This window comes from Cebus imitator, unplaced genomic scaffold (assembly GCF_001604975.1).
Source record: "Cebus imitator isolate Cc_AM_T3 unplaced genomic scaffold, Cebus_imitator-1.0 Scaffold879, whole genome shotgun sequence".
Taxonomy (NCBI): Eukaryota; Metazoa; Chordata; class Mammalia; order Primates; family Cebidae; genus Cebus; species Cebus imitator.
The window spans coordinates 182,546-203,336 of record NW_016108194.1 but is presented as its reverse complement, the minus strand read 5'-3'; the positions used below and the strand labels follow the sequence as shown (position 1 = coordinate 203,336).

The window sequence follows — 20,791 nt, the reverse complement described above, 5'->3', positions numbered from 1 at the left end:
GGGAGTGCTGTTTCTCAGACACACACACACACACACACACACACACACACCTTGGAGTGCTGTTTCTCAGACACACACACACACACACACAACACACACACCCCCGGGGAGTGTGTTTTTCAGACACACACACATACACACTCACGCACAGACTCTCTCTGTCTCTGTGCTTTTTCTTTTGGGCAAGATGATCAGTTAGTGCTCACCTATTATTTATTTGTTTGTACATATTAAATACCTTTCATATGATCTTGTCATGTAATGTCTACTGACCAAGAGCATTTCATTTATTATTCTCCATAAATGTTTTTAGGTGTGTATGACACATTTCCTCCTGGAGTTTAATGTTCCAGTCCTGTATTTGTACATTTCCCCAGTGAAATCACACAGCTGAATGTATTCAGACAGGGCCGCCACCCAAACCCAGAAAGAAACGGGAATGCAACTCCCCCAGCTACCGTTTTAGAGAACACTGCTGGCGGGTGAGGGAGGACGGGCTTGGGAGGTAGTTAACATCTGAGGCATCAGCGTTGGCGAGGATCGGATGAGTGTCTGTACTCGGAGCTCTGCTTCCCAGCCTGGCCTGGGTGGTTTTTCAATATGTGATGGCTCGTAACTCCAGAACCAGCGGCCCAGAGACATACACTAATGGAAAAGTCACCTTCATGCTAAAGAGCAAAACTGAGCAACTGAAATGTTGTTTCAGAACGGACAAATGCTGTGTTAGGGCCACATCGCACACACCTAATGCTTTACATTCCTTCAGTATGTTTCATTTCCTCATGTAACCCACTGCTTCTCTGTCACCTCTCCCATTCATTTCCATTTTTATAGTTCGTATTTCTCTAGTTTTTCTTTCAATTTTTCTTCACTGCAGTGGATTGGACAGTTCACGTGTGTGGTTCTAGGTATGAATGTCCTGGTGCTGCTGTTACAGATTTCCACAGACGGGAAGGTTTAAACAAGATAATTTTATCCTCTCCCAGTCCTGGAGACCGGAAGTTTGAGATCAAAGTGTCTCAGGACTGCGCTGCAGGGAAGGCTCCTTCCTGCCTCTCCCGGCTCCTGGGGGCTCCAGCATCCCTGGACTTGTGGCCGTGTCACTGCAGTCTCTGCCTCCGCCTCCACGTGGCTTTCTCCTCTGTGTCTCCTCTGAAGTCTCTTATGAGGACACCTCCCATTGGATTTGGGTCTACCCGATTCCAGGATGATCTCATCTGAAGCTCCTCAAGTTATTCTATCTGCAAAGACCCTATTTCCCAATAAGGTCCCATTCGCAGGCTGTTAGGGCAAAATCACCGATGTACCTTTTTGGGGATCTCTGTCCACCCACTCCACTGAATTTTGTTTAGGTCAGGAAGTGATCTGAAATCTACAGGAGAATTATTTTTGCTTATTGACATTTCTGATCATCAATGAGGGTGTCATTTGAAAGCTCCATTTTATAAGGTATTTCCATTGCTAGCATACCTGAATTAGAATATCTAAGTCAAAAGAAGCTTAAATAGAAAACATGACTTTGAGTCAATGAGTCTTTGTTCTGGTCAATATGAGAAAATCTCGGAAGTACAACTTGTGCCTTGGACATGTAGGTATCTAGTATACGTTCATTGGTGGTTGATATGGTTTGGATTTGTGTCCCCACGCAAATCTCATGTTCCAGTGTCATCCCCAGTGTTGGAGGAGGGACCTGGTGAGATGTGATTGGATCATGGGGGTGGTTTCTGATGCTTTAGCAACACCCCCTAGTACTGTCTTGTGATGGAGTTAGAAGATCTGCTGGTATAAGAATGTAGCACTTTCCCCCTTTGCTCGCTCTTCCTCATCTGCCACCATGTAAGGTGTGCCTTGCTTCCCCTTCGCCTTCCACCATGATTGTAAGTTTCCTGAGGCCTCCCCGGCCTTGTGGAACAGTGAGTCAATTAAATCTCTTTTCTTTATAAATTACCCAGTCTCAGGTAGTTCTTTATAGCATACTGAAAGTGGACTAATACAGTTGACTTCTAGATTTTCTTGGATTTAGCTTGGTCTTTGCAGTTTTAAGTATATATATTTTTTAGTTTATTTCACATGTTTTTAAAATTTCTAGATATTACTAAAGATAAGCCTGTTGATTTCTGCAGCAGGACTACAATCTTTTTACTACAGTCAAGAAAGCATAGTACGACAATCTCATTTTTTTATACCACTGTTTTCAAGGCTGTATTTGCATGTATTTCCATCTTTCTGCTGGTCTCCAGGGGTCAAGAAATGGTTTTCTTTGGGTAAAGAGATTTGGTCAGCTTTGCATCCGGTCTCAGGTACAAGTATGGACTCTGCTCCTGCACCTTAAAAGTAGTCACATAGTGAGACCGCATCCCTACATAAAGTCAAAAAATTAGCCAGGCATGGTGACACACACCTGTGCTCCCAGCTACATGGGAGGCTGAGGTGGGAGGATCACCTCCTGGGGGAGGTCAAGGCTACAGTGAACTGTGATTGCACCACTGCACTGCAGCCTGGGTGACAGAGTCAAAACCTGTCTCAAAAAAGAAAGAAAAATATGATATAGTATAATTCAGGCTCTTTCATTTGGCCTGTACACATGTATTGAGCACCTGTTGTGTGCCACATAGTGGTCCATGAATGAGGAATATAAAGAAGTTCACTGCTGGGTGTGGCAGCTTACGTCTGTAGTCCCAGTATTTTGGAAGGCTGAAGTGGGAAGATCCCTTGAGCCCAAGAGTTTGACACCAGCCTAGGCAACATAGTGAGACCTCATCTCTACCAAAAGTTGAAAAACAAAAAAGCAGCCTGGCATGGTGGTATGCACCTGTAGCCCCTGCTGCTCAGGAGGCTGAGGTGGGAGCCAAGATCACACTGCCGTACTCCAGCCTGGGCAGCAGAGCAGGACCGTGGCTCAAACAAAAGTAGTTCACTGACATTCACGTGCAGTTTATTGAGGGTGCTGTTTATACCGCTGTGTAAGCAGGCTCAATACCGAGCTCTCCAAGGTGGAGTCTATTAGGTATTGCTTGTACTGTAGACAGAAGAAAGCCTTAAGAAGTGTCCTGTTTTTGGATATAGTGGCGTATTCACCACATAAACTTGAACAATTATTTTATGTTTAATTTATTTATTTACTCCATCTCGCTCTGTTGCCCAAGCTGGAGTGCAGTGGTGTGATCTCAGCTCACTGCAGCCTCTGCCTCACAAGTTCAAGTGATTCTCCTGCCTCAACCTCCTGAGTAGCTCAGATTACAGGCACCTGCAACCATGCCCAGCTAATTTTTGTACTTTCAGTAGAGATGGGTTTGACCATGTTGGCCAGGCTGGTCTGGAACTCCTGACCTCAGGTGACCTGCCTGCCTCGGCCTTTCAAAGTGCTGGGATTGCAGGCATGAGCCACAGCACCCGGCCTATTTTATATTTTATTTTATTTTGAGACAAGGTCTTACTCTGTCACCCAGGCTGAAGTGCAGTGACATGATCACAGCTCACGGCAGCCTTGATCTCCTGTGCTCAAGCCATCCTCCCACCTCAGCCTCCCAAGTAGCTGGGACCACACGTGTGTATCGCCACACCCAGGTGGTTTTTTTAAAGACTGGGTTTTGCCATATTTTCCAGGCTTATTTTTTAAATGGACACATAATAATTGTACATATTCATGGGGTACACAGTGATGCTTTGATACAAAGAATGGAGTAATCAGATCAGGGTAATGAGCATATCCATCATCTCAGTCATTTACCATTTCTTTGTGTTAGGAACATTCAATATCTTTCTACCTGTTTGAAACCATACGATGTATTATTGCTGATTATAGTCATCCTGCAGGGCTATAAAGCACTGGAACATACTCCTCCTCTCTGGTTGTAATTTTGTATCCTTTAACAAACCTATCTCTATCTCTCAGTTCTTCCCTCCCAGGCTTTAGTATCCTCTGTTCTGCTTTATCCTTTCAGGAGATCAGCATTTTTTTAGCTTCCACGTATGAGTAAGCTCAAGTGGTGTTTAATGTTCTGTTCCTGGCTTATTTCACCTAACGTAACGTCCTTAGGTTTCATCCATGTTGCTGCCAATCAGAGGATTTTATTCTTTTTTATGGCCGAATAGTATTCTACTATGTAAATACCTCCTTTTCTTTACCTATCTGTTCATCTGTTGATAGACACCAGGTTGATTCCCTTTCTTGGCTGTTGTGAATAGTGCTTTGGTAAACACGGGCGTGCTCGCGTGCTCATGTCTGTCCGATATCATGACTTCCTTTCCTTTGAATAAATACCTCGTGATGTGATGGCTAGGTCATATGGGAGTTCTATTTCTAGTTTTGAGGAACCTCCATACTGCTCTCCATGGTGGCTCTACTAGTTTACATTCCCACCAACATTGCGTAAGAGTTCCCTCTTCAGCCAGGCCCAGCGGCTCACGCTGGTAATCCTAGCAGTTTGGGAGACCAAGCTGGGTGGATCGATTGAGTCCAGGACTTCAAGACCAGCCTGGGCAACATGGCGAAACCCCACTTCTACAAAAAATACAAAAATTAGCCGGCATGGTGGTGGGCGCCTGTGGCTCCAGCTACTTAGAGGGCTGAGGCAGGTCCATTGCTTGAGCCTGGGAGGCGGAGGTTGCAGTGAGCTGAGCAAGACCCTGTCTCAAAAAAAAAACAAAAAACAAAAAACAGTTCCCTTTTCTCCACATCCTCGCCAGCATTTGTTATTTTTGTGTGTATGTGTCTTTTTTTTTTGAAATGGAGTCTCACTCTTGTCACCTAGGCTGGAGTGCAATGGTGCAATGTCGGCTCACTGCAACTTCCACCTCCCAAATTCAAGTGATTCTTCTGCCTCAGCCTCCAGAGTTGCTGGGATCACAGGCATGCGCTACCATACCTGGCTAATTTTTGTATTTTTAGTAGAGATTGGGTTTCGCTGTGTTGGCGAGACTGATCTCAAATTCCTGACCTCAGGTGATCCGCCTGCCGCAGCGTCCGAAAGTGCGTGGGATTACAGTGTCTTTTTGATCATAGCCATCTTAACTGGGATGAGATGATTGCTACCTCACTGAGATTTTGATTTGCATTTCCCTGATGATTACTGAGTTGAGCATTTTTTTCATATACATGCTGGCCTTTTCCATGTCTTCTTTGGAGAAATGTCTGTTAAGACCATCTGTCCATTTTTTAATTGGGCTGCTTGTCTTTTCGCGATTGAGACGTTTGAGTTCCATGCTTGGTCATGGTGGTGGATTCACCCCGATAAACATGAGAGCCTTTCTCTCCAGCATTAGCACACAGGTAAGGAATGGACTGGTGGCCTCTCTGAATAAGATGCCCGAAGGAGTTGCCTTCTGCTCAGCAGCCGCCTCTCTAATGGTCTTTCTGCCCTCTCCAAGGGAGCTTGCCCTGCACTGGGGTGCAGCACATGATGCCTTGCCTGGTAGAACATCTGACTGTCACGTGCTTTCAGATCGGGACGACATCAGTGTGCGGGGGAGGAGTGCATGTGGAATAGATTATCTCCTGCCTGTGTTAAGCAGAAATAGCTATCGTTGCAAAGCACGGATTTTTTCCATGCTTCCTCCCCACTAAAAATACGTGTTTGTTTTTCTAACAGGTTTCCTCCATTTTTTGATGACAACCCGTTTGGCATTTATCAGAAAATTCTTGCAGGCAAAATAGATTTCCCCAGGCATTTGGATTTTAGCGTAAAGTAAGTAAACCGTTTGCCTCGTCATGGGGTGTGTTTATTTTTAAAGTGTCTAAAATCACCGTGAAAACATGCACTCAGCAGGATACCATATTGCATTATTAAATGTGCTGCGCATAAACTATTTTGGACAGTTGTCTTTTCCACACACACAAAAAAAGATTTTAAGTATTCTACTGTAATGATAACTTCATATTTTTATGACTGTGGGCCGTATTTCATTCTTTTGGTAATATGTTATATTTAAAATGAGCCAATGAACAAATTTGTCATCGAATTTTATAAGAGAGCAGTTTTGGAATTTGACAAGCAGGGTCCTCCTAGTTCTGTGGCTAGCAGAGCTGTTGATGGACTTAGCAGAGTCTTATCCTTTCTCTCCTGCTTTAATTATGCTCAGCCTAAGTCCTTTTTAATGTCAACATTTTCAGTTCTGAGCATGTTGCTTCAAGAACATTTACAGTTGCTGGATATTGGCGACTTTGGATGCACATTTTATTATGGTTATGGCAGTAGAGAAAGAAGATATTTTATGTTTAAGAAAATAATATCTTTTTCTTATAATTTGTACAAGATATAAGATAACATCTTACATCTTAAATATAAGAATGTGGCTGGGTGCAGTGGCTCACGCCTGTAATCCCAGCACTTTGGGACGCTGAGGCGGGCGGATCACGGGGTCAGGCAGGAGATCAAGACCATCCTGGCTAACATGGTGAAAGCCTGTCTCTACTAAAAATACAAACAATTAGCTGGGCATGGTGGCACATACCCGTAATTCCAGCTACTCAGGAAGCTGAGAAGGGAATCGCTTGAGCCCGGGAGGTGGAAGTTGCAGTGAACCGAGATGGTGCCACTGCACTCCAGCCTGGGCGACACAGTGAGACTTCATCTCAAAAAAAAGAATGGTTTTGGTTTTCTGTCTACCTTACTCAATCTGGTCACCTGGAAGCCATTTTTACTGTAATAAGCACTGATTTCTGTTTGTTTCATGGTATTTTTCAGATGAGTTGATGGGCGCACCAGCCCCCCAGGCACAAACTAGAGCTAAATGCATTTAGTTGAGAATTAAACTTTTCTTTTCTGTGGGCTATTTGTTTAGGAGCTGGTGGAATTTCAGTTCAGAGAAGACTTATTTCCGGGCGCTGGACCAGGCTGTTTTGAATATGCCTTTATGGGGCCCCTGGTTACCTTCAGTTGAGTTTCTTGGTGGCGAATGTTCCGCATCCTAAGCAGAGCTTCTTAGTCTGAATAGAAGATAGGGTCGTGTTTTTATTGGCTTGAGCTTATGTTGTGCTTGACACGCTAGAGGCAAGCTTTAAAAGGCTTTAGCGAGAAAATGAGGCTTTGCTTAACAATGAGTCACCTAGAAGGGACACCCTGTCCAGTGAATGGGAAGGCAGGGGAAACAGCACCTCAGAAGCCAGCTGCTCTGGAAGGAAATAGAAAGGTTATGTAGACCTTCTCTCCCAGGCCGCAAATCCCATCTGAGTTGAGTGACATTATATCCAGTGGATGGCAGAGCACTTTCATGATCAAGTTTGGCCAGGTGAGAGGCTCATGCCTGTAATCCCAGCACTTCAGGAGGCTGAGATGGGAGGATTGCTTGGGGCCAGTGGTTTGAGGCCAGCCTGGACAATGTAGCAAGACCCCATGTCTACAAAAAATTAAAAAATTAGCTCGGCATGGTAGCGTGGCCTCTGGTCCCAGCTACTAGGGAGGCTGAGGTGGGAGGACTCCTTGAGCCCAGGAAGTCAAGGCTGCAGTGAGCTATGATTATGCCACTGCACTCCAGACTGGGTGAAAGAGTGAGACCCTGTCTCAAAAAAAAAATTAAAATTAAAAAATAAATATACATACACATATAAGTATATATATGTATATTGGCTACCTATATTTATATATGTGTAAATATATATACACATATATACATATGTATATATATATACATATGTATGCATATATATGTGTGTGTATATGTGTGTGTGTACATGTATAGATATAGCGAGAGGTTTCCAATGTTCTGTGGAAACAAAAAAAACCGTGAATTACAGAAATAGAAGAAACCAGAAGCGTGATCAATCTGGTCTCTTGCCGCTTTTCTTTGCTTCTCTCCTAGTGTACCTTGGTTGAGAGTAGGGAACCAGCAGTGGCCATCTTGGTACTGTCTGATGTAACATGCCTCTCTGCGCAGCGCCCAGCCCGCAGGGTTCCCACAACGCCCCTGTGTCTTCACATACCCAGTGCGGGTCCACCAAGAGCAGGAACAGTGGTAATTGAGTAAAACTTCACTTCTTCCCATTATTTGTTGAATGTTGTCAAATTGGCTGGGAAGCAAGATCTCAGTGACTCGTTACCTTTCCTCCTTTTGGTAGAGATCGGTATGGGGGTCTTTCTGCGTTGCCCAGGCTGGTCTTGAACTCCTGAGCTCAAGTGATCGTCCTGCCTTGTCCTCCCCAAGTGTTGAGATTACAGGCGTGAGCCGCTACACCTGGCCTTAAAGATGCATTTTTCTTATCCAAATCACTGTCCTGGTTGTCCATGATGCTAGAATTTTGATTCTTAGCTTTTTAAAGTCATACGTTAGTTTCTGCAACTTTTGACTGGCTAAGCATGTCGCCTGGGCAAATGGCACGTCAAAATTGCGATTCCTTGTAGAAATACATATCATTTAACAGAAAAGAAAAACACCAAAACAAAGATTTGGGACTGGTTGCCAATTCAGTAGAGGTATTATCTGCTGGTGTGTTTTTCATGCCTGAAAGTATCTGCATCCGAAAGCAGCCAGCTGGTGCCAGGATCATAAGTACAACTTAGAGTTTTGACTGTAGTATATCAAGAGAGTTCCAGCAGATGTGTCGCCTATCCTGGTAGGGTTAATGGACCCATCTACACCTGTGGACACTTCTATTGTTCCTTTATAGGGCTTTGCATCTTTGGAGGGGCCCTTCTCATCCACACTCATTACTTTCTAAACTGCTTTACAAGAGTTTGCTTTGGTATTTTACTTTTTTTTCTTTCTTTTTTTTTTTTTTAAAGAGACGGGTGTCTTGCCCTGTCACCCAGGCTGGAGTGCAGTGGCATAATCAGAGATCACTTCAGCCTCGATGTCCTGGGATCACATGATGCCCCCAACTCACCTCCCGAGTAGCAGGTGCTACAGGCATGCACCACCATGCCTGGCTAATGCTTTGATTTTTTGTAGAGACGGGGTCTTACTATGTTGTCCCCGTTGGTCTTGAACTCTTGGTCTCAAGTGATCTTCCCACTTCAGCCCCTGCGTAGCTGGGATTACAAGCCGTTGTGCCCTATATTTTAATAAATCTTGATTTTCTTAGATGCCAAACACCAAAAAACTTTTTTAAAAAATTCAAGGTCATCAAACACTTTGCTTTCTTGCATGCCAAACACCCCTCTTCTCCCACCCGAAAAAAATAAATAAATAAAAGTGAAGTTGACCTGGTGCGGTGGCTTGTGCCTGTAATCCCAGCACTTTGGGAGGCCGAAGCGGGTGGATCACCTGAGGTTGGGAGTTTGAGACCAGCCTGACCAACATGGAGAAACCTCGTCTCTACAAAAAATTCAAAAATATTAGCCGGGCGTGGTGGCAGGCGCCTGTAATCCCAGCTACTCAGGAGGCTGAGGCAAGATAATTGCTTGAACCTGGGAGGCGGAGTTTGCGGTGAGCCGAGATCACGCCATTGCACTCCAGCCTGGGCAACAAGAGCGAAACTCCGTCTCCATAAATAAATAAATAAATAAATAAAATTGAAGTTTATTAAGGTGATCCCCAAAACATTCTGAAACAAACGTGGGTTTTTCCTCCCCATAATTTACAACATTGCCTGCCCCATAAGTGTACACACTTAAACCTGGGATTATAAGAAAACAGAGGTTTATTTAAAATATGAAAGCATAAATAAACCTTTCTTATAGTCCATTCCAGTGAGCTTTAAGTGTGTGCGCTAAGGGGGTGGGCAGTGGTGTAAGTTATATGGGAAAAAGCCCCACATTTATTTGGGAATATTTTGGGGGTACAGTGTTTGATGACCTTGATTTTTTTTGGCAGGGGGGAGCATGTCAAAATAATGAAGGAGAAACTAAGTAGTGGACAGGTTTCTACCTTTTCAGTGATTGTTATATTCCACACCCTGCTCAAAGCTTTTCAGCCTTACACGATGGATACAAAAGCCCAGCCTTAGGTGGGCGGACAGATGGTCTCTGAGTTTTACTTTGAGGCAGAGAAGCAGTAAAGTTTGACAAGCATCCTGTCGTAATTCAGGAAGCATGGCTTTAGGAGACTCTGGTTATAGGTACTGCTTGCCAGAATTTCAGATCAGACAGGATGGCAAGATTCACAGTCTTGATGGTGGAGTCTGACCCGGGCCGTCACCTGGCTTGTGGGAGACTCTGCAGTCCATCACAGAACCCAGGAGTGGCCCAGTCCAAGTTTGTGCTACTCACCCTGGGGCATAGTTTATGCCAGGAAAGCCTAGCCACTTAAACCGGGGTCATGGGTATTGGATTGTTTTTGGAGACTTCAATATATTATATTATTACATCATATTATGTATATTATTATTCATAATATACTCTGTGTATTACGTGTGTACACACAGACACACATTATCATTTCTACTTCCATAAATATACATCTTAGAACTTGCCTAATCTCCTGGAAGTCTTCGGCATCATCTCCAACTACCCATCCTAATTGAACCAGTTTGCTGTATTATTATTATTATTATTATTATTATTATTTTTGAGATGGAGTCTAGCTCTGTTGCCCAGGCTGGGGTACAGTGGCTCAATCTCAGCTCACTGCAACCTTTGCTTCCTGAGTTCAAGTGGTTCTTGTGCCTCGGCCTCCCAAGTAGCTGGGACTACAGGCACGTGCCAGCATGCACAGCTAATTTTTTTTTGTTGTAGAGATGGGGTTTTACCATGTTGACCAGGCCAGTCTCGCACTCCTGACATCAACTGATGCACTCACCTCGGCCTCTCAAAGTGCTGGAAATACAGATGTGAGCCAGTGTGCTTGGCCTCCTGCTCGCTGTACTTCTGAGATGGTCTATTGTTTAAAAGGAAGATGATGAGTAAAGAAGCAGACTGAAGAGACTCATCCTTATTTGTGTGCTTATGGGAGAGCCAGCCTTTTCAAACAGGAACCCCCATAAACAAGCAGGCCCCCAGGGCAACGAGTGGCTGTGAAGGCAGATGTCTTCTATTTTGCAGGGACAGCCTGCCAATCACGTATAAACTTCACCCTTTCCTGCTCACAGGTGTATTTTTTTTTTTTTTTACAAAGATGTAATCAACCGTCTTCCCTTAGCTTCAGCAGTGCGTGGGCAACCCCGCCTCGCATAAGTTATTTAAGAGCTGCCGCAGTAGGAGATAGCACTAGAAAGTCTTGGTTTCATCGTGGGTACCGTTATCTCTGTGGCCCTTGTTTGCTGATGTTGATATGTAATCTGTGCACTTTTTTTCTTGTCTCCTTCCCCTAAATAGAGACCTCATTAAGAAACTGCTCGTGGTTGACAGAACAAGGCGGTTAGGTAACATGAAGGTGAGCGTTTGATCCCGTGAGTATTAAGTGGCACCCGATGTGCGTGTCTGTCATCTTAACACCAGCGTTGACATGTGCAGATAGAAACCAAGGCCTAGTGGTTGCGTGTAATCACTGCCCAAATTTCAAATCCTGTGTTTGATTGATTGATTGATTGATTTTACTTGAAATCGCCAGGAAAGCGCTATGAAATCTGGGGTCCTGGGCACACAGTGTCACACTGGGTCTACACCTTGCCTGCCTCCCCTTCAAGCAGCTAACAGAGCAATGGCAATTCTATATAATATGAACTATATAAAGAGATTTATATACAGAGATATGTACAGATTTATTTATATAATATAAAGTGTGTATCTGTATACACACATCACATTTTTATACACTTTACAAACCATCATACAAAAAGGTCAAAGGAATTTATATATTATATAAATAGATAATTGGACATATATGTAGATAGATTTATCTATAAATATAGATATATATGTATGCATATATATAGATATATAATACAGGTATGTAGATATAATATAAAGTGTGATGCCAGGCGCGGTGGCTCACACCTGTAATCCCAACACTTTGGGAGGCCGAGACAGGCAGATCAGCTGAGGTTAGGAGTTCAAGACCAGCCTGGCAAACACGGTGAAACTCTATCTCTACTAAAAATACAAAAATGAGCCGGGTGTGGTGGCGAGATGTCACTAGGTGATAGGTGTTTTTCAGTTCATTATAATCTTATGGGAGTGCCACCGTACGTGTCTTTCATTGTTGACTGAAACGTCATTTTGAGGCTCATGACTGTAGACACACACCCACACTTTTTTTTTTAAAAAAACAGTCTTGCTGTGTCACCCACGCTGGAGTTCAGTGGTATGATCACAGCTCATTGTTGCCTTGTCCTCCTAGACTCAAGTGATCCTCCCACCTCGGCCTCCCAAGTAGCTGGGACTACATGCATGCACCACCATGCCTGGCTAGTTTTTTCTATTTTTTTGTAGAGAACCAGGCCTCGCTTTGTTACACAGGTTAGTCTCAAACTCCCGGGCTCAAGCCGTCCTCCTGCCTCGGCCTCCCAAAGTGCTGGAATATAAATGTGAGCCACTGCTCCCAACACCCCCCCACACTTTATATAACAGACAGACAGACAGACACACACACACACACACACACACACTCGGTAGTTTGGATACCAGTGTGAGTCTTGGTATATACAGATACTTTATACTCTACATATAAAGTATTTATAAAGTGTGTATGTGTGTATATATATAAATATATGTATGTATATATAAACATATGTATGTAAATGTGTGTGTATATATAAATATATGTGTATATATAAAAATATGTTTGTATATATTATATATGCATGCAAGTATATACAGACACACACATCCTTTAGTATCCAAATTAGAATTTTATCTGATGGATAAAATTTATTTTATTCTCTTATTCACAGCACTCTTATTTACTCTTATTCACAGCATTGCTAAAGGTAAAACTCAATAGCTGTTTGTTGCCTGACTTAGCTATAGATAAAAAATACCTGTTTTGCAATAAGAAAAGAAAAAGTTGTCAAAACAACTGGATGGGAAAACAGTAGTGAAAGTTCACATCACTGTTTGCTTTTGAAGATACAGTCATGGACATATTCCTCTTTAAGGATAAGAAATTTAAAACTACAAAAATGCTAACTGATGGACGTGTTAAATTCATACGTACTGCCTTCTATTTCATGGAACCCACATGTTTATTTCTTCTGCTGTCCCACACTGAATTGATAACAAGATCACTACAAGTTAAAAACAAGGAAGCAGAGTGAGATTTCAGGCTGAGCGAGGTTTAAGGGAGGGGTGATGGCCGCATTATGAGCCAGCTGATGGCCTGGTGCTGCCCTTGAGCATGAAGTAGGCCAACTTAAACGCACATTGTTAATTGCGAGGCCGTGCAGTGTGGGTTCTAAGATCTCTTAAATTGGGCATCCTTGGTTTGAGTTCTCAGTCTTGTTTACTTGCTGGATCATACTGGGCAAATGAACATCATTCAGTGAACCCTAATTTCTATGTCTGTAAAAATACTGAGTAAGTTTGCCAAGATGAAAACAGGAGACAGACTGAGAAACGAACGGGTGTCCAGTTTTATGTCTAGAGATGAAATCGTGTCTGTCTTTTTAGTTTTTGGTCTGGAGCGCAAGCGCATTGCACAGGAGCAGAATGACTGGACCTGCTTCTGCAATAAAAAAGGGCGAACGAAACACCAAGGGCTTTGCTCGTAGGTTTTCCTAGCAGCTCACCGCCAGGCACAGTTACGCAAAATACAGCAAACTTGTACTGTTGGTTTTGATACTAAAATAATGCAGAGATTCTTTGGGGGTGTTTTTCTTTCCTGCCCTGTCAAAATTCCTCACACTGACGACACGTGTTGTTTCTTTTGAAGAACGGGGCGAATGACGTGAAGCGCCATCGGTGGTTCCGGTCCATGGACTGGGAAGCTGTTCCGCAGAGAAAACTGAAGGTAAGCAATATCAGTGGGTCACTCGGTACGCCCCAGCTCTCCCATTAGTAGGGACAGCCTCTGAATCCTGGGCCTTCTTTATTGATGGCTGATGTGTAATTAATTTATATAATACAAACATTTGTCTAAAACCGTTCATAAGCAGAGTTCCCTACTCTATGAGTGTCTTAGTGCTGTCTCCCTGGTGTTTGTCTTTCTGTGTCAGGCAACATTTGCTTCCCGAGTTTTCTTTATCTGTTCATCCATTGGTGGACACTTAGGTTGATTCCATATCTTGGCTGTCGTGAACAGTCTGAACTGCATGTGCTGCTGATTGGAGTGTTCAGTGGTAGCGTTTTCACCTTTGCACTTCAGTCAAAGGAATGGAGAACCCTTAGAAATGCTTATCCCCAGGCCTCAACTCAGACCCAAGGATACACTTTTTCTTTTTTTGAGATGGAGTCTCACTTTGTCGCTCAGGTTGGAGTGCAGTGGAGCGATCTCAACTCACTGCAATCTCTGCCTCTTGGGTTTAAGCGATTCTCCTGCCTCAGCCTCCGAAGTAGCTGGGATTACAGATGTGCATCACCACACCCAGCTATTTTTTTTTGTATTTTCAGAAGCGGTGGGGTTTCAGTATGTTGGCCAGGCTGGTCTCGAATTCATGACCTCAAATGATCCACCCGCCTCAGCCTCCCAAAGTGCTGGGATTACAGGCGTGAGCCACCGGGCCTGGCCTGATGTGCATCATTTTAATCAAAGTTTTACCTTTTCAAATAGTTTATTGTATTAAATTGCATTTTAGCAAATCAATTTGAATACGTTTTATCTATCCACATTGGTCAAAAACCAAGTCAATATTAAAACATATACATTACCAAGTCTCCCTCTCACCCACTCTAAGCCACCTGTAGGTAATCACCTTTTATTAGACTTTGCTGTGTATCCTTCCAGAGTTTCTTTGTGCTGATAAAAACCCGCATGGATATGTGCATTCTTATTTTTGCCACTCATTTATAAAAAATCTAGAGTAGCATAGTATGTACATTCTCGTAGTCTTGCTTTTTGCACCTGACTATATAATCTGGAGACCTGTCTGCATACCTGGATAGCTTCCTCATTTTTAAAAAAGTGTATTGTATTCCATCATGTGACTGTACCGTAGCTGACTTAATACTATGTATGTGTGTATTTTGAGACAGGATCGCTTTCTGCCACTTGGGCTGGAGTGCAGTGGTGCAATCATGGCTCACTGAAGCCTCTACCTCCTGGGCTCAGGCAATTCTCCCACCTTAGCTTGCTGAGTAGCCGGAACTGTAGGCGCACTGCACCACACACAGCTAAGTTTTTGTATTTTTTGTAGAGACAGGGGACTCGCTATGTTCCCCAGGCTGGTCTCAAACTTGTGAGGCTCAAGCAGTCCTCCTGCCAAGGTTTCTTAAAGTGTTAGGATTACAGGCATGAGTCCCCACACCCGGCCTCCTTCACAATATTTTAATTCCAAGATTGCCGTGTTCATAAACGAAGGGAAGACGCTTTAGTGTTTTCCAAATCATTTTCACTGTTAGGTACAGGTCCAAGCGTCCACTGTTCCTTTCTAACCATGCCTTTGCGTTTCGGCCGTGTCTCACAGCCTCCCATTGTGCCCAAGATCTCTGGCGACGGCGATACCTCCAACTTTGAAACTTATCCCGAGAATGACTGGGACACAGCCACTCCCGTGCCGCAGAAGGATTTAGAAATCTTCAAGAATTTCTGAGGACAGGAGTTCACATCTGGAAGGTATACCTTTCTATTTAGTAATTACTGGAAAATGAGACTGACTCGACCCCACATCCAGATGAGGCTGTGTTTACGGAGTGGGACTTACCTGCATGCGCTCAGAGGTCAGCAGTGAAGCAGAGCAAAGGGGAATGATTCCCAGGGCCAGCGACATAAACACAGCCACACCTGTGACTCCAGGTCGGCGTGTGGTCAGAGACATCAGCATCACAGTCCCGAACCCATCTCCTGGGTCAGAACGCACACATCTACATCAGACCCCTAGGCGATTTGTGTGTGCCTGAATATTTGAGAAGCACGGCTCTTCCGGTCCCTGATCGGAAACGCTGAGCGACAGGCGAACTTCCTTACAATAATTAACAAATATTTTCAAAACTCTTTCTAGGTCCTTTTTGGTTAAAAAAAATAATAATAATAAACGTACCATCATCGGAAATTTGCTAAGCTTAATTCAAGATGACTGGTAAAGGATGTTGAGTCTCTTATTTCTTTAAGCCTTTGAAGATCTATTATTAGTTTTTAAATAATAATAATATTTTTCAGAATCCCTCATGAAATTTGCTAAGTTTTAATTTAAGATGACTGAAAAAGGGTTTTGACTCTGTTATTTCCTTGAGCCTTTGAAAGTCTATTATTAGTTTTGAAATATGGATTAGAAAGAGCTTTCAGTTCCTCCTCAATTCTAAATTGCTTGGTTATATGGCTTCAATTAGGTCTTTCTTCCTGTAACACACAAGCAAGAAAAATACCCAGTGAAGCAAAATATTGTCAGTGATTTGTCTATTTGTTGACATAGCTTGTTTTTCCCATTTTGGTTTCCATTCCCATAATTTTCCTGTAGTCTTCCCAGTTATGTGAAGTGGAAAGCCAATTGGCTAACCGACACCATTTGAAACAGACACCAAATGTCACAATTGCTGATTTGGGAGTGAGGAACCAGCCTGCTGAAAGACAGGGTGAATGAGAAACCTCCATCCTGTGAGGGCGTTTCCATGGATGTACCAAGAAGAAAACTGGATAAAGATTGAAATAATAGAGAACGAAATGCTAGAGGAACGGTGCTGTGATCGTGAGAATATAACGTGTCTCCATGGCATCACTTCACCTCCCATGTGTGCTGAACGTTTTTACAGTGGTGACTGGTTTGAATTAACATGAGAGCGTGTAACTTTATCAACTTCATAAATGCTCGTGAAATGCAGTTGCAGGTTGTGGAAATCAGATGATGTTCATGAATGTGTTGACTTCTTTTTGTTTCTTTGGTCTGCTGTGGGGCTTTCATTTGGTCTGACTTGCCCATAACATTTTACAAATGATGTCTCTCCCGGAAATCTTTAAGATGATGTAAAGACTTGATTTGCTTTAGTATGCAGGACCCCTAATGGATAAGCTACAAGAATAGAACTTCTCTAGTAGAGACCCCTCAGGTGTAAAATTTACTTAAAGAACCAAAAAGCTTCCATTTGATGGATTTTTGTGTTATAATTAGTGAATAGTTTCATTACATCTTGTCCTCAGCTAGCCCTACTGTCCCTGAAAAATACTCCACACATACGAATAACCTTTCTCAATCTGGTGTGTATTCTTGAGAAAGTATGTGTAAGTATTATTTTTGCTAAGTGGAATCATTTTTAATATAGTTTGGCTAATGGTTGTGACTTTGTTTAATGATTTTTTTTTTTTTTTCTTTTTGAGACAGTCTCACTCTGTTGCCCAGTGGTGCGGTCTTGGCTCACTGCAACCTCTGCCTCCTGGGTTCAAGTGATTCTTGTGTCTCAGCCTCTCTAGTAGCTGGGATTACAGGTGCCTGCTACCACACCAGGCTAATTTTTTTTTGTTTTTAGTAGAGACAGCGTATTGCCATGTTGGCCAGGCTGGTCTTGAACTCCTGAGCTCAGGCAGTCCGCCCACCTCGGCTTCCCACAGTGCTGGGATGACAGGCGTGTGTCACTGTGCCCAGCCCAGATGCAGTATTTTAATCCGTCTCAGTAATTTTATTGAAAGTAATTTGCACACCAAACAATCCCTGGCATTTTCAGCGAAGAGTGATTAGGTTCAGGAATTTCATGTAGGAAGATACTTCTTCATGAAGCCAAATCTTCTCCTGTAAAGTAGATGCCAGTTAGGATGAATCACTGCACTTGAGGACAGCTTAAAAACTATGCATTAGCTGCTCATCTTTGTTTGAATCACTGCACATGCCTTTCTGAATGTGGAGGAGGAATTTAGGAGAACTGGCTCACTATGTCTTTTATTTTACTTTGTAAGAAAATATTTTCTGTCTTGCTGTAAGGTTCTCTGAGGAAGCATGTTGAATTGGGGATTTCATTTTTCTTGTGCAATTCATCATCTACTGGTGAATACATATATCTATTTATGGATAAGCATGTGATAGAATATTTCAAAACCTACCTTTAGGCTGGGTGTGGTGATCCCTACCTATAGTTCCAACACTTTGGGAGGCCTAGGTGGGAGACTCACTTGAGGTCAGAAGTTTGAGATCAAGCCTGGGCAACACAGTGAGACCCCATCTCTACAAAAAATAAAAAAGTTAGCCAGGCGTGGTGATACACACCTGTTGTCCCAGCTCCTTGAGAGGCTGAAGTGGGAGGCTTGCTTGGGCCTGGGAAGTTGAGGCTGCAGTGAGTTGTTAGACCTTATCTCAAAAACAGAAACACGGCTGAGTGCGGTGGCTCACACCTGTAATCCCAACACTTTAGGAGGCCGAGGTGGGTGGATCATCTGAGGTTGCGAGTTAGACCAGCCTGGCCAACGTGGTGAAACCCCATCTCTACTAAAAATACCAAAGATTAGCCAGGCGTGGTGGCGGGTGCATGTAACCCCAGCTACTCAGGAGGCTGAGGCAGAAGAATCGCTTGAACCCAGGAGGCAGAGGTTGCAGTGAGCTGAGTTTACGCCACTGCACTCCAGCCTGGGCAACAAGAGCAAAACTCCATCTCAAAATAAACCAAAAAAAAAAAAAACCTTATCTTTAAAACATTCTTCAGTTCCTTTTTATTAGACAGCCTTTCCTCTTAGAATTCAGGCTTGTGGATCCTTGCAAAAAGAATTACAAAGGGGAGTTTTCTGTGTTATTAGGAAAAGGAAACCTTTGTGTTACCGTTGAGATGATGATGATTACAAAATTCGTCCAGTTACTGAGAAACTCACAAAATCTTTCATCCTATTTCATGCTAGAAACAGGAAGATTGGAATGTGCCTGGAACGAAAAACTGTACCTAAGCAGACCGGAAGAAATGACTTCTTCATGCGGCAAGGACATTTCCAGTTTCCTGTGTGCCGTATGTATAGAAACATCAGAGCACAGTTGAAATGAATGGAACGGTCGTTATTTAAGCAACTGGAATTCCACACTGTGGGAAGGGTTTGAAAACTGGCTGTAGATTTGATCTTCTCCTTTAGTGTTGTGCTCCTACTGTGATGTCTTGGTTTTTCTCATAGACTTAAGTTTATAAGTTTGAACTGGACTTGTTCAATTATAACCACATTTTGTGTGTGTGTTTGTGTGTGTGTGTGTGCCTGTGTGTATATATAGAAGTCATTATGGCAGATGCACAGAAATTGTGCAGTGATATAACTGTTCATACTTCACAGAGCCTATAATTATTATTTTTCAATTTGTTTTTTCAAAAATCTCTTGGGGACATCTGAAGGGTATGTTGCATGCATTTAAAAAAATCATCTCATATGCATTTGATAGTTTGGGGGAAGAAAATACCCTGGGGAGATCTACCTTCAGTATCTTTAGTGCTTCCTACCTGGTAACTTGAGACTTTAAAGGAGAAACTGGGAGAAGATATGGGAGCGAATTTATTCCGAGAATGTACAAGGATATCGAAGTTGTTGGAGGAATGTACTGTATTCAAAAAACCTTCTGTGTCACATTCAAAAATTTCATGTGAGCTGGGTGCAGTGGCTTGTTCCTGTAGTCCCAGCACTTTGGGAGGCTGAGGTGGACGGATTGCTTAAGCCCAGGAGTTTCAGAGCAGCCTGGGCAACGTAGCGAAACCCTGTCTTTACAAAATTTACCAAAAATCAGTTGGGTGTAGTGGTGCATGCCTGCAGTCCCAGCTATTCAGGAGGCTGTGGTGGGAGGCTGGCTTGAGCTCAGGGGGATGAGGCTGCAGCGAGCCGTGATTACGCCACTGCACTCCAGCGTGGACGACAGAGCAAGACCTTGTCTTAAAAAAAAATTCATCCTTCACAGGGAGGTGGCTTCCTGTTAAAATTCCAGTTGAAACATTTTGAACAAAATGCACTTCCCACAGTTCACAAATAATTTTCAGATCAGCCCACCTAGAAGGCCGACCTTGATGCAAAGATTTTATTTCACCTTTAGTTTTGGGAAAAGTGAAAACAGAGGATCTGTAGGATGTGAGTGGGTGGCAGAGTCGAAAGGAACCTCACCTATTTCTGCCCAAGTATGGCATTGCTGAAATCTGCTGTGCGTGAGGTCACAGGGCCCAGCTGTGGTAGGGGTCGGTGCATTGAAGAAGTAGGTTCTAGAGCCTTCCAGCAATGCCTCGGTGACAACAAGGATATACCCACACAGATCTCCGAGACCTTCTTCTCCACATGTTCTCTTTGTCATGTCCGCCTTCATCCAGCTCCTTCCACACACAGAATGGGAGCCGAGTATCCTCGGCATGTGTAGTGAAGATGGATGCAGAGAGAAGACACCTGGGTGCCCGTGGTTTCTGATCTCTTCTCAAAACTCAATAGCTTCGGTTCTCCGGAGCTGCTGGGTGTGTTCCTTGCTGCTGGGGCTGTTTTTCCAAGCAGGGTCTGGGAAGAGATTTCTCCCTGTAGCACTTGCTACCTCTCTTTGGCACACACATCTAGTACTGTGGAGAGCTTCTCTTGGGAAAAGCCATACATTTTTTAAAAAGTAGCAAAATGGTAAGGGAAATATAATCAGATTTGACCGGAGTTCACCTACAAATAAGAAGGCACTGGGTCAGGTGTAGTGGCTCATGCCTGTAATCCTAACACTTTGGGAGACTGAGGCGAGAGGATTGCTTGAGCCCAGGAGTTTGAGACCAGTCTGGGAAACATGGTGAGACCTCATCTCTACAAAATACAAAAAAATTAGCTGGACATGATGGTGCGTTCCTGTAGTCTCAGCTACTCAGAAGGCTGAGGTGGGAAGTCACTTGAGCCCAGGGAGGTCCAGGCCACAGCACTCCAGCCTGGGTAACAGAATAAGACCCTGTCTTCAAACAAACAAACGGAAAATGGCAATGGCATT

At 43.4% G+C, this 20,791-nt stretch overlaps 1 protein-coding gene across 2 annotated transcripts in view; it reads left to right on the top strand.

Annotated features, from left to right (window-relative positions):
* Positions 1-19,213, top strand: part of LOC108298062 (cAMP-dependent protein kinase catalytic subunit PRKX) — a 60,595-nt gene extending 41,382 nt beyond the window's left edge. For both annotated transcript variants that reach the window (XM_037735659.1, XM_017520771.2), the window contains 5 exons: positions 5,592-5,687; positions 11,190-11,247; positions 13,684-13,761; positions 15,374-15,522; positions 18,721-19,213. In XM_037735659.1, the coding sequence (XP_037591587.1) occupies positions 5,592-5,687; positions 11,190-11,247; positions 13,684-13,761; positions 15,374-15,499 (358 nt within the window). In that variant the 3' untranslated portion in view covers positions 15,500-15,522; positions 18,721-19,213. The remainder of the gene's footprint in view (positions 1-5,591; positions 5,688-11,189; positions 11,248-13,683; positions 13,762-15,373; positions 15,523-18,720) is intronic.
* Positions 19,214-20,791: the final 1,578 nt, after the last annotated feature.